Source organism: Hibiscus syriacus, unplaced genomic scaffold (assembly GCF_006381635.1).
Source record: "Hibiscus syriacus cultivar Baekdansim isolate YM2019G1 unplaced genomic scaffold, ASM638163v2 tig00002511_pilon, whole genome shotgun sequence".
Lineage (NCBI taxonomy): Eukaryota > Viridiplantae > Streptophyta > Magnoliopsida > Malvales > Malvaceae > Hibiscus > Hibiscus syriacus.
The window spans coordinates 5,179,133-5,193,438 of NW_024061932.1; the positions used below are offsets into that span (position 1 = coordinate 5,179,133).

The 14,306-nt window shown below is 34.6% G+C and overlaps 1 protein-coding gene across 1 annotated transcript; it reads left to right on the plus strand.

Annotated features, from left to right (window-relative positions):
* Positions 1–5,189: 5,189 nt before the first annotated feature.
* Positions 5,190–12,490, plus strand: LOC120146926 (RNA-binding protein 24-B-like). The gene is made up of 7 exons (XM_039160410.1): positions 5,190–5,199; positions 7,735–8,049; positions 8,233–8,365; positions 8,966–9,101; positions 10,449–10,488; positions 11,517–11,781; positions 11,875–12,490. Exons 2-7 carry the CDS (start codon positions 7,867–7,869, stop codon positions 11,916–11,918), a joined length of 801 nt encoding a protein of 266 aa, XP_039016341.1. The 5' UTR covers positions 5,190–5,199; positions 7,735–7,866; the 3' UTR covers positions 11,919–12,490.
* Positions 12,491–14,306: the final 1,816 nt, after the last annotated feature.

Below are 14,306 nucleotides of genomic sequence, written 5' to 3' on the forward strand. Positions count from 1 at the left end.
AGTTTTTGAAAACGTTTTTAAAAAACATATATTATATAATTTTTAAAAACATTTTTAAAATATATATAATATATAATTTTTGAAAACATTTTAAAAAATATATATTATATAGTTTTTTAAAACATTTTTAAAAACATATATTATATAGTTTTCAAAACATTTTTGAAAGCATATATAATATATAGTTTTTTTAAAATATTTTTTTGGAAAACATTTTTTGAAATAAGGTGTAGAAAATAAATTTATTTTATTATTTATTCTATTTTTATCTATTTATTATTATTATTATTATTATTATTTATTTATTATTATTATTATTATTTATTTCTGTATTTTTTTAGGGTCCAAAAGGGGTCTAAATCCAGTTCAGTAGGTTTGGGGCCTTACCCAGCCCAGAAACAAAACCTGAATGCTAGGGTTTCCAACGTTCGTCAGGCGTCGCACAGAGACAATCAACAGTTACCGAGCGACCATACAAAGTATCCGGCTGAAAACCGGCCACGAACAACGAGTCCCAGCTAAACCGAGACTGACCCATCCTGTTTTAGCCGGTCAAATAAATAACATACCGAAAAGAACGGAAACGACCCAACGACGGGGGTATAAATACCCCCATCATCATCGAAGAATGGTACATCTACAGAGAGAGACAAAACCCAGTGGAACAACGAACCATCACGATCCCAGAATACTGCCAACATAGTAAACCAATATACAAATAGCCAACAAGCCACAAAAGCACACAACTTCGAACACAAAAAAACGCATCCAACAGATCGAGAATATCAACAAACACAAAGCAAAGGCCAAAGCCCCATAACAAATAAATCAAAACAAGCACGTAAAAAGATCGAAAGTCGAAGCCTCAACTGGAAAAGTCCTTGAGAATTGAAAAGATCGCCAGAAAAGGGTAGGTGTAGAAGGGTTTCCTTTATATCTATATTTACTAGGGTTGATTTTGGCGATTTAGAGGTCGGATTCAGGTTCACGGGTTTGAGAGGAGCGTTTTGGTGGGTTCGGGTCTTTTTCCGGTCGCCGGCAGGAGCGGTGGCCGACGACGGAGCATGGCGATCGGCCCAGGGGGATTGGTTAGAGACAAAAAGGGTTTTGGAGAAAATGTGAAGAATGAAGGAAATAGAGGTGTTTTTAGGTTATATACGACCCATGGCTCGACTCGCTCGCGACCCGATCCAAGCGCAGGGTCCGCGCGTTTTCAAGCGTGGAAAGGGTAAATTATGTTTTGGTCCCCCTGATTTTGAAATATTTCATTTGGACCCCTAAAACAGTCTTGTACTTCGATTTCTTCTTAATTTTACCCTTAGTTTTAGTATTATTTCAATTAAGTCCTTTTTATGTTCTATTTTATATTATCTTAATTTTTTTATTATTATTTAATCGATACTACTTCGTCCAAGGCTAATTCATATTGCATGCATCTTAGACATACTTAAGAGCATTAAATTTATCATTTTTCACATTCATAATTTTTTGCAGCTTTCAGAGTCAAGTTTTGACTTCATGACGAAAGATACTCGATTCGAAAGCTCCTTAAAGATCAATGGTGGTTGCTTGACTCAACAGTGAGAAGCAACACCTCAACTGACTTGACATATCTAGATCTCAGAATCAATTTCAGATGGGTTCAAGAGTTAATTCAGAACGAATCCAGATCAGCTTAACTCAATAACGAGAAGCAGATTTTCAATTAACATTTTCAAGCCAGATTTCAATTTACGACGGAAGATAACTGGCTGACAGAATTTATCAGTGGGCTTTCCCATGAACGGGAGTCATCCAAAAATCATATTACTTGGTTCAGACCCGCTCAAAGGAACCACCTGAAAATTATGACCGGCTTAGACCCATGAAGGGAAGCCATTTTTTAAAGAAATCATTTACAACATAGCTTAAGTCGAGAAGGGCTATCAACCAACAAAATACCTTCAAGTTTGACTACGCTCAGCTCTAAGGTACATTATTTGCAGTATGAATCAAGGCTAGAAGGGTTATCTTCCAACCAAATACGTTTGAGTTCGACTACGTTCAGCTCCAAGTCACATCATTTGCAGCATAGTTCAAGGCTAGAAGGGTTATCTACCAACCAAAGACCTTCGAGTTCTACTACGCTCAGCTCCAAGGCATATCATTTGAAGCATAACTCAAGGCTAGAAGGGTTATCTACCAACAAAAGACCTTCGAGTTTGACTACGCTCAGCTCCAAGGCACATCATTTGTAGTATAGCTCAAAAATAGAAGGGCTATCTGCCAAAGACCCTCAAGTTTGATTACACTTAGCTTCGAGGGCACATCATTTATAGCATAACTCAAGGCTAGAAGGGTTATCTATCAACAAAGACCTTCGATTTTGACTATGCTCAGCTCAAAGGCACATCATTTGCAGCATAGCTTAAGTCGAGAAGGGTTATTTGCCTACAAAAGACCTTCGAGTTCGACTACGCTCAGCTCCCAGACACATCATTTGCAACATAACTCAAGGCTAGAAGAGTTATATGCCAACCAAATACCTTCGAGTACGACTACGCTCAGCTCCAAGGCTTATCATTTGTAGCATAGCTCAAGGCTAGAAGGGTTATCTACCACCAAAAGTCCTTCGAGTTTGACTACGCTTAGCTTCGAGGGCACATCATTTACAGTATAACTCAAGGCTAGAAGGGTTATTTGTTAACAAAGACCTTTGAGTTCGATTACACTCAGCTCAAAGGCACATCATTTGCAGTATAGTTAAAGGCTAGAAGGGCTATCTGCCAGAGACCCTCGAGTTCGATTACACTCAGCTCCAGGCATATCATTTGCAGCATAGCTTAAGGCAAGAAGGTATATCTGCCAAAGACCTCGATTATACTTAGCATCGTGGGCACATCCGTTGCAGCATAACTCGAGGCTAGAAGGGTTATCTGTCAGCCAATACCTTCGAGTTCGATTCCATTCAGCTCAAGCGCGTGTCAAATTTACATTATAGCTTAAGTCGAGAAAAGCTATCTGTCAATAAAAATTGTCGAGTTCGATTCCATTCAGCTCGATGACACATCATTCACACTACTGTCCGGTGGTAGCCGAGGTTTACAAGTTAAGAAGATGACCTGGGTTAGCCGTGCCTTAGTGACAAGAAATTGTTTTCCGGCAGCATAACTTCAGTCGAGAAAATCTATCTGTCAACGAAGACCTTTCGAGTTCAATTTCATTAAGCTCGAGGGCATTTCAACCACAGGGTGGAGTCAAAGAACTATCTTTCCAGTCGAATTTTAAAACCAAGGTCTTTAAACCGAGAAGAAGATCGAAGCGGACTACAATGAGAAGCCACATTCCGATTCAAATTCCGAACTACGGTTTCAATTTCATTTCAAGATGAACTCGACTTCACGACAAAGGAGTCATCCGCAATTCAATTCGACAGGGAGTTATTCTTAATTGAAATATCAGATTCAATTTTCAACTCCACCGAACGAAAATTTGTGTCTTTTTATCTTTGTCCTACTTTTCGTTCCACGAAAAATGATAAAGAGGGGAAGCTGTATACACTCATTTTCGTCCGGATTTGTTTTTATTTTATTTTATTATATATATATATATAGTAATATAGTTTAATTTTTGCAAATGTTTTTGGAAAAATATAAGTTTTAGAAAAAAGTTTTGAAAATATTTCGAAAAATATATATATTATATAGTTTTGAAAATTTTAACATATATATGATATATAGTTTTTGAAAATTCTTTTGAAAATATATATAATATATAGTTTTTGAAAACATTTTTAAAATATATATAATATATAGTTTTTGAAAACGTTTTTAAAAAACATATATTATATAATTTTTGAAAACATTTTTAAAATATATATAATATATAGTTTTTGAAAACATTTTTAAAAAACATATGTTATATAGTTTTTGAAAACATTTTTAAAAACATATATTATATAGTTTTTAAAACATTTTTGAAAACATATATAATATATAGTTTTTTTAAAAAAAAAATTTGGAAAACATTTTTTGAAATAAGTTTTAGAAAACATTTTTTATTTTATTATTTATTCTATTTTTATTTATTTATTATTATTTATATCTGTATTTTTTTTGTCAGGGTCCAAAAGGGGTTCAAATCAAGTCCAGTAGGTTTGAGGCCTGACCCAGCCCAGAAACAAAACCTGAATGTTATGGTTTCCAACGTTCATCAGGCGTCGCACAGAGACAGTCAACAGTCGCCGAGAGACCATGTGAAGTATCCGACCGAAAACCGGCCACGAACAGCAAGTCCTGCTAAATCGGGACTGACCCATCCCGTTTTAGCCGGTCAAATAAATAACATACCGAAAAGAACGGAAACAACCCAACGGCGGTGGGGTATAAATACCCCCACCATCATCGAACAAGGGGACGTCTATAGAGAGAGACATAACCAGTGGAACAACGAACCATTAACGATCCCAGAATACTGCAAACATAGTAAACCAATACACAAATAGCCAACAAGCCACAAAAGCACACAACTTCGAACACAAAAAAAAGCATCCAACAGATCGAGAACGAAAACCGGCCACGAACAGCAAGTCCTGGCTAAATCGGGACTGACCCATCCCGTTTTAGCCGGTCAAACAAATAACATACCGAAAAGAACGGAAACAACCCAACGCGGTGGGGTATAAATACCCCCACCATCATCGAACAAGGGGACGTCTATAGAGAGAGACATAACCCAGTGGAACAACGAACCATTAACGATCCCAGAATACTGCAAACATAGTAAACCAATACACAAATAGCCAACAAGCCACAAAAGCACACAACTTCGAACACAAAAAAAATGCATCCAACAGATCGAGAACATCAAGAAACACAAACCAAAGGCCGAAGCCCCACAACAAATAAATCAAAACAAGCACGTAAAAAGATCAAAAGACGAAGCCTCAACTGGAAAAGGCGCTGAGAAGTGAAAGGTCACCAGAAAAGGTAGGTGCCGAAGGGTTTCCTTTAGATCTACGTTTACTGGGGTTGATTTTGGCGATTTAGAGGTCGGATTCGGGTTCACGGGTTTGAGAGGAGCGTTTTGGTGGGTTCGGGTCTTTTTCCAGTAGTCGAGCGGCGGCCGACGATGGAGCATGGCGGCCAGCGGTGGCCGGGTATCCCTCTAGGGGGATTGGCTAGAGAGAGCGAGAGCACTCTAAATGTCAGAGAGATGGAGGTTTTTGGAGAAAATGTGAAGAATGAAAGAAATGAGGGTGTTTTTAGGTTATATACGACCCCGTGGCCGACCCGCGCGTGACCGATCCATAGCCCAGGGTCCGCATGTTTTCAAGCGTGGAAAGGGTAAATTATGTTTTGGTCCCCTTGATTTTGAAATATTTCATTTGGACCCCTAAAGCAGTCTTGTACTTCAATTTCTTTTTAATTTTACCCTCAGTTTTAGTATTATTTCAATTAAGTCCTTTTTATGTTCTATTTTATATTATCTTAATTTTTTATTTTTTATTATTATTTAATCGATACTACTCTTGTATATATACATTTTATTTATTCCTTTTATTTTTTTTGTATTATACATATTCTACATTATCTTTTTTTTTCTATTTTTTAAAACTAACCTTATTATTTTTCTTATATTTTATTTTATTACTATTTTATATTTCTTTTTTTATTAACTTTTGTCTATCTTTACCATTTATTTTATTTTATTATTATATTTATATTTATATATATATATATGTATATTTTTTCTTTTTTTCTCTTCTCTTTTATTTTTATTTTTACCATCTAGCATTTTTGACATTTTCAGTGGTAATTTCAATCGATCAAAGGTAGGTAATTTAAATTTTTTAATTTTCGCAAATAAAGACAACCGTAAAATTAATTGGTACCGAAAGGGCGGTTCAAAAGTGTTAATCCTTCCTTGCCCGTAACTGACTCCCGAACCCGACATATTTCTGCTAAAACACAGATCAGGTAAGATGGTGTCCGATCTACCTAAATATCATTTAAAATGATCGGTGGCGACTCTAACCCAATCATTTCAAGTCGAAGCCCAATTTCGGGCCCACCCGAAAGACAGTTGCGACAACTAAATATAATTTTAATGTTATTATTTCTTTTTTTTATCCTTAATAATATTATACAATAGATAGAAGTTAAAGAATTAATCAAATAACGTATTTGGTTTGGAGGCAAACGCCACAAATTCATATTTTACCTTAAGCTTATTTTCTATCCAATTAGAGTATCCAATTAGAGGGGACATGTGTCACTGTTTATTTAATTAAATAAAATTAAGTTTTTATAGAAATTTTATAAATAAAATAAAATAATTTTAAAAATCTTTAAATCAGGTGGTGACACGTGTCATTAGTAGCTCAAAATGTTATTTAATATATCAAATATAATCTTAAATTACTTTTGAGTAACTCAAAATTTCAACTCGACTCGAACTCGAAAACCGAATTAAAAACTTGAGTTGACTTGAATAAATCGAATTGAAAAAAATCGATTTTTCAAGTCAAGTCGAGTTTTACTCACCCCTAATTAGAACTATATTAATATAATGTATAAGTATTGATGACTAAATGTAGAATTATACTAATTTTATTAACTAACGCATCAACACTTTCATCCGATATTAATGATAAGTAACTTGATTGAGTACAATTAAATATTTAGATGTCTACCTGACAAAATTAAAAGATCGATGGTAGATATAAAATGGTTTAATATAAAATTAGGTTATTTTAATTATTTTATTAAAAAATTATTTTGTTTAAATAATTCAATTTCGATATGTTTTGAATTTATAATTTCTTATTCAAACTAGTGTAGGTAGGAATAATTACTAGCTAAAACTAAACGAGTGCAAATCGTATTGGGCTTTTGAATTAAAACCAAAGTTAATTGCAAGAAAAAAGTTAAAATGAAAATTGACAGCTTGATTTAATATTTTATTTTTTTTAACGCCACATCTCAAATAGTAATTCCTTTGTATTTTTTTTAATTGGGTTAAAAAAACAGAAAGATACACAGAATCGCAGCTTTAGACAGAAGCAACAAGGAATTGGATGATTGACCGTTGACCTCCTGCGTTTCCTTAATTTCCCCGTTCCGTTTCTGCCACTAAGGACCCCTGCACCAATAGTTCCAAATCTCCATGGTAAGCCACGTAGTTATCTCAAAAGCAGAGGGCATAAATATCATTTCCTTCCTGTCCTTCAAACTAAAATAATAGAAGGTACAGCTAAGCCAAGCGCAAATAATAATTCTGCGGATACTAAACCCCACTCTCGAAATCGAGCGTGATGTCCCGAGCATACAAAACATAAGCGAAGGGAGAGAATGAGACGTACGGAGGTAAAAGAATCTGGTTGAATTTGATTTGATTTTTAAAAAAAATAAATTAAATTTGAATTATTTTAAAATTTTTGAGTTTAAATTTTTAAATTAAACTCGAATTTAAAATTAAAAATTAAAATTTAATTTGAGTTCAAAATATTTGAATTTAAAAATATTTTCAGATTTAATTCAATTAAAATTCAACTAAAGCTCTAATCTAAAATTTAACTATACAAACGTCTTATATTATATTTTAAAAAATCAAACATATAAACTATTAATATTAATAATTTAATTTAAAAATTAAAAATTTCATATATTTTTTAAGTTACTCATATATTTTTTATTCGAATATCAAATAATTTCTTTCCCATTCTTCTCTACAAATAATTCATTTGATTGTTAGAGAATGAACTGAAGAAGAAGAAGAAGAAGAAGAAGAAAAACAATAACACATCAGAGAAAGCTCTCGTGAATTCTGATTCGTTAGATTTTGGCAGCAACGTAGAAGAAGATTATTAAAAGGAGGAAGAAGAAGATGACTCCAGCTAATTTGACAGGGCCATTCGGTGACACCACTTACACTAAGGTGTTTGTTGGAGGTCTGGCTTGGGAGACTCACAAGGATACCATGAAGAAGTACTTTGAGCAATTCGGTGACATCTTGGAGGCCGTCGTCATCACCGATAAGGCCACCGGCAGATCTAAAGGCTATGGATTCGTATACTCCCTTCCCTTTCTGTTCATTAACTTCATTCTTCATTCACATATGATATTTCTTATTGATCTAGTAACTACCCATCTGTTCTAAAAGGAAAATGAAACGGAATTGATCGTTTGGTGAAAATGGAGATTGAAAATGTATTGTTTTGCTTTGGATAATTATGGTTATTGATATTGATAGGTGACGTTTAAAGAACCGGATGCGGCCATGAGAGCTTGCGTGGATGCGGCTCCGGTGATCGACGGGAGAAGGGCTAACTGCAACCTTGCTTCTTTGGGTGTTCAAAGATCCAAGCCCTCTACTCCAAAACATGGTGATGAACCGCTTCTTTTTTCTTCATTCCACTTGTTTCCCAATGATCTTTGTTCTTTTTTATCTGAATTTATTAGGATTTAGGTGATCGCATAAATATTTCAGATCTGGAGAAAAAGATCAATTATGTCATTTCTTTTTTTTTTCTTCCCTTTTTTCTTTATTGTTAGTTAGTTATCATCAAGTTTAGCAAGCGGTTACTATATACTTAACGTTCTCAGTAAAAAGAAAGGTGGCCCAAGCAAACATTCCATTTTCATGCAAAAAAAATAAAATTCACCATGGAATGTAGCGACGAATATTCCTCAGCAAGTGGAAAATTTTACTAAATTATGATCGTAATGCTGCATGGGAAGTTTACTAAATGATGTCCTCTTCTGTTTGTTATTAGGGCTTGAAATTCATTCATGCATTAAAGGACCAATATTGTTTAGTTGTTTTGGATTTTAAAAAGGAGTGATTTAAGCACAAACTAAACTCTATGTGGGGTGTATACGGTGCATTGAGTGAGAATATTTTAATAGATATTATATTGTGTTCATCATTAATAAAAAAAAAGTTGATTTGATAAATATGAAATGGTGGGGTTTGGTGTTTGCAGGCAGGAATTTTAGGGTAATGAGCACATTCCAGACAGGGTTTGGAGGAGGAGGGGGAAATGCAACAGCTTTTGCTTCGGCAGCAACCTTCCCCCCTCATTATGCCATCCAACAAGGGATCCCTTGTAATCTTTATGGGTATGCATAATACTTCTCTCTTCTCTTCCTCGCGTGCTATTAAACTAATTAACAAACACATTATTATTACATCTTCTCTCTCTAACTTATTCTACCTATTTCTCTCTCTCTCTCTATATATATATCTCGAATATAATGATGAACATTCATGTGATGTTTTGAATGTAGTGCACATGAAATTTCATATATAAATTTAAGTTTTATTATTATATTTAAGAGTATTATATGTTATGCTTTTGCATGCAAAATGCACATGCATGCACATGGTTTTCAGAATCGGACCGGTTAGCGAACCGACCATACTACCGGTTTACTGGTTAACCGGTCGCACTGGTCCGACGATCGGAAGAACCGGATGACGTCATAATTATTTTAAAAAATTAAATAAAAATATCAAAAATATTTAATAAAAAATAATTTTTTATATCACAAGTCATATTCAAAGCAAGTCATAACATATATAAGTTAAAAACCATAAAATCAAGTGAAACAAAATGATTCAAATTAACTACAACATAATATTTAAGGTAAAACATATTAAATAATAAATATAATTATATAATAATAATTAAATTTAAATTTGGGTCTAAAAAAAAAATAACAAAATGATATTGTTTGGTTTAATTTTGGTTTAATTTTTTTTAAAAAAATAACAATCTCACATGGCTAAGAAACATAGAAGAGCATCCCAAAAGTCTAAAGAGTAAAAATATGAGAACAAAACAATCCCACATGCTAAGAAACATATAAGAGCATCACAACTAACTTCTATAAATAATAGAGGTAATTTGGCATTAAAAATTATGGAGCCTTTTGGTGAGCATTGAGTAAACTAGTCTTTCACTTCAATCAAACTCGAATTTTAGGCTTCAATCGAGCTTCTAAATTTTTTTTGAGATCAAGCCTTTTTGAGTTCAAGTTATTATATTTCGAGTTTGAGTTGAACTTGATAATTTTTAGCTTGTGAGTTTTAGTTGAGTTTACTTTTAAAGTTTTAAAGTTCGAGTCGAGCTTAGCAATACTCGAGTTCGACTTGGCTCGTTTAGCAAACGACGTTGTTTGGTTTAATTTAAAAAAAAAACAAAATTGGCTGTTTTTTTTCCGGTTTTCAGCCGGTCTGGTTCGAACTGTTAGCGGTTCTGGTCGGTTCACTAGTAGCGGTTCAACCGGTGTAGATTGAACCGGACTAGGCAACGGTTCCCGGTTGAACCGGCGGTCCAGTCCGGTTTTCAAAATACTGTGCATGCATGCCCGAGTTATAATATCATATTGCATGTTTCTGCGTTGATCTAAAATGCTAATTAATGTGATTTGGCTAAACTTTATTTCCTTCTCCCATTCTTTTAGGTACTCTTCATACTCACCGGATTACTCTAATTATACCACGGTTTGTATACATTTCTCCCTCTATCTCTCTCAATATTTCTCCTTTTCTTTTTGCTTTATCTTCACGGTTTCAAATTCACTTTTTTTTTCCTCTTAAAATGGAAAATAATCCTAATTACGTGAAGCGATTAATAATAAACTTTACGATGGTTTAAATTAATAAACAATAATCAAATAATAAGCCAGGGTTGGCGGCAAGAGGAAAAGCTAATTTTCCTTACTTTTTCGCTGGTCGTAGCTGGCGGGAGGAAGATAGTTTTGTTCCACTTTTCTGTCATTCTTTTTTGACCAATAATTTAATATAGTTTTGTGTTTGATAAAATATAAGCCTATAAATTTAAATATTAATATAAAATTGAGATTTAAATAGTGATTTGTTATTAGAATAATAACCGTTATATAACGGTAATAGTGTTGTCTTAAATCGATGTTGCATGATCACGATATTTATAATGATCGCAATAACACCCGTTATATCCGTAGTCTCGATAGATACAATATAATTGAAAACGTGATCGCATCCGTAATTTAAATCTATGATATTATTATAATTTAATGTCAGTGTATACATTTATATTATTAACATGCACCAAACATAAATCTAGTTGAATAAAGTGTTTTTCGTGTTGGTAATATTAGCCAATAAAATTAAAGGATGACAAACATGGGGTGAAACATGTTGTCTGTACGTCTGACTAGGGTCAGAGTCTTTGTACTGATTCGCCCAGAATTTGACATTAGCACTTGCATTTCCTTAAGCATACAGCTGTTGGTGTCTTTGCTTTGTCCTCAACAGCTTCATCATTAGAAATTGGAACGTTGGTCCATCCCTCTCCATTGTTCTTCTAAAATTTTGTGTGAAACATTTACCAGTCTTCATTCCTACTCCTAGCCAGGTTTGTTCCAATTGAGTGTTTTTACAAATGATTCTGAAAGTTGCATTTTCATGGCCATAAAGTCTGTTGTTGTCCCCACATGCATATGTTGAGCAATATTACTAACTGTTTGCAATTGTGTGTTATGGTTCAGAGCTACTACAATGTGTATGGAGGGGCCGCTGCACAGTTCCCAATGTACGGTGCCGGGCCGGATGGGTTGATCACTGGTGCCGGAACAACATTCTACCCCTATCTTCAATTCGGAGAAGGAACCGGGGACGGAGCAACCGCCTACTCTTCCGGCCAAGGATATGGTGTTCAGTATGCACATCACCTCTTTCAGTTCTCTACTGGGAGTTACCCACAGCACTATGGTGCACCCATGTCTCTTGCTCCTACTCCACCCTTGCAATCAGGTTTGTACTAATAGTATTTAAATCAATTTCCTCAAATGACATGCAATCATATTTCTTATTCACTGGAAAAAGATGGTAATTGCTGTTCCACAGGCGCGACCATGTCTCTTCATGCATCTACAATCCCACATCTTTGAAGAGACTCATTCCAAGCGTAGCTAGCTACTCGGAAAGTTACTCAGCTTCTCTAAATTTCACCTTTGGTCTAACCATGGTTCTAATTCTCCCTTTAACTCGATTCAAAGGCCCAGCCCAAGGTTGGCCTCTGGGCCTTCAAACACTAGAAATGCCCCCTATAGGGGCACCACCTCCGGAACTGGAGGATCATGCATGTTTATTTTTCCCAGTGCATCGTTTTCAGGCAAGGGTTCCATGAAGAGAACCAAAGCATTTTTATCTAAAGCCCAACTTCAGCTATTGGATCAGCTAAGTTGGGAAAAGTTTTTGTGCCCTGGAAAAAGGCAGACTAAAACAGACTTTTTAGTTACTTTTAGCCTAGGAGGCTCATAAACAAAACAAAATGGTTTGCAATAACTGTAAATTTCAACAAAACAAAAAGCAAGCCTCACATAAATGGCTAATCACCTCTTTTGACAACGAGGCAGTTTTTAGCAAAAAAGCTGAGGGCATTGTATGCCCCCAAGTTATTTATTCCCTTTTTTTGTGCATTGAGATTTAGTCGTAGGGGCTTAGAAACTAGGACAAAATGTAGTCATATTTTAAAAAATTTGTTTTTGTTTCAGAAATCATCACTTCAGATTTATCATAATATGTCTGAAGCAAAACTGTCTTCTCTTAGAGAAAGAGAAGATAATGTTTTTTGGTTCTACTTGTAAATTCAGTGTGGCTAAACTTTGGAAAGTATTAGCCCTTTTGCATTTAGTAGTATAACTCCATGAATGGATGTGGAGCTGAAAGCATTTTGCATGCAACCCTAGGAGATATTTGGGTTCCTTAGGGTTCTTTTCTTCTACGGACCAACCATGGTTAGGACTTAGGTAAATCCTCATCGCTTTTCCTTTGTTTTTTCCTCCATCTCTTCTTCACTGTTGAACTTTCTAATCTTTATATATGTGTAATTCTATGGATTTGGATTGTAAACTAGCTAGGGATATTCTTCTCCGTCTATGACCATGATGATGCGTGGTTTGAGAATGAATATGGTACTTTGAAATATGCTTTCATTTCAGACCCTTTATGTCTACGTTGCTAATGTTTTGTCCTTGATGTCCTAAACTTCAAATTTTGTCGTGTTTGATTATATTTGGCTGATATTAACTAGTTTACCATATATGCCAACTATTTCCTTTGGATTCATTTTTTTTAGATTGAGAATATAAAGTACTGCCTCAGCCCATTTTATCCTTGGAAAAAAGCTGCTTCATCTCATTAGTTCGTTGCAACCAAGATTTAATTAATCTAAAAAAATAAAAAAGAAAAGAAAAACATTTTAAAGATGTAGATAGAGATGCACAAAAGCCGGATTTCAATCCGATCCGGATCGGATAAAAACCGATCCGGTTTTTCCCCCAACCCAAAAACCGGATTTAAAAAAAACCGGATCGGATCCTAATCGGTTTGGAGGGCCGGATGGTGTAACCGGTTTCGGTTTGTAAAAAAACCGGATTTTTTCAGATAAAAATCCGGTTTTTTAAAAAAACCGGATTTTTTCGGATAAAAACCGATTTTTTATCCGGTTTGAAAAAAAACCGGTTTTTAATCGGTAAAAAAACCGGTCGTTCAATTTTTTCCCAAACCGGTTATACTATCCGTTTTTAAATATCCGATCCGGTTTAAAAAAACCGGTTTTTTCAAAATCCAGTTTCAGATATTTTTTAGGTAAAATCGGATTTCATATTTTTTGTGCATCTCTAATGTAGATCACAGCTCCATTTCACCAAACTAGAATATTCCCATTTTTTTTTGTTTTTGTTTTTCCCCTTATAATTTTATGATTTTGATTAGTTAGATGGTGAAGTTAAGTTTTCAAACAAACCGACGTACGAGTCTTAATCACACTATATTTGGGGTCAACTACGACAACCAAGCAATAGTTGTTAGGAAGAAACGGAACAATCAAAATCAAGTGGAAGCACATTTATGACAAACATAATAGTACAAAATATGTTCTCCAGCAATACTAATTAACCACAACGTAAATAAATAGATATATCAATATTTTTACATGAAAAACCTCTAAATAAAGGTTAAAAATCACGGGGCTTTAGAGTCCGATAAAAAATTCTACCATAAACAAATGTTCAACTACAATATCACAAAATCAAACCTACAACAAGCATACAACTCCAACAATGCTAGCAATTAGCAATCTTCAGCAAAAAGAGAAAAATAGGAGAACATAAAAAAACTCAGCCTGTTGAAAATGAGTATTTTTGATGCTATTAGACTTAGATGACAAATCTCACTGTACAAAGTCAAGGACACCCTGTCGCCTAGCTATTATCCAAAAATAAGCTCAATAGAATCATAAATGGACCTCCGATCGAAGAGTTGATCACTAATGT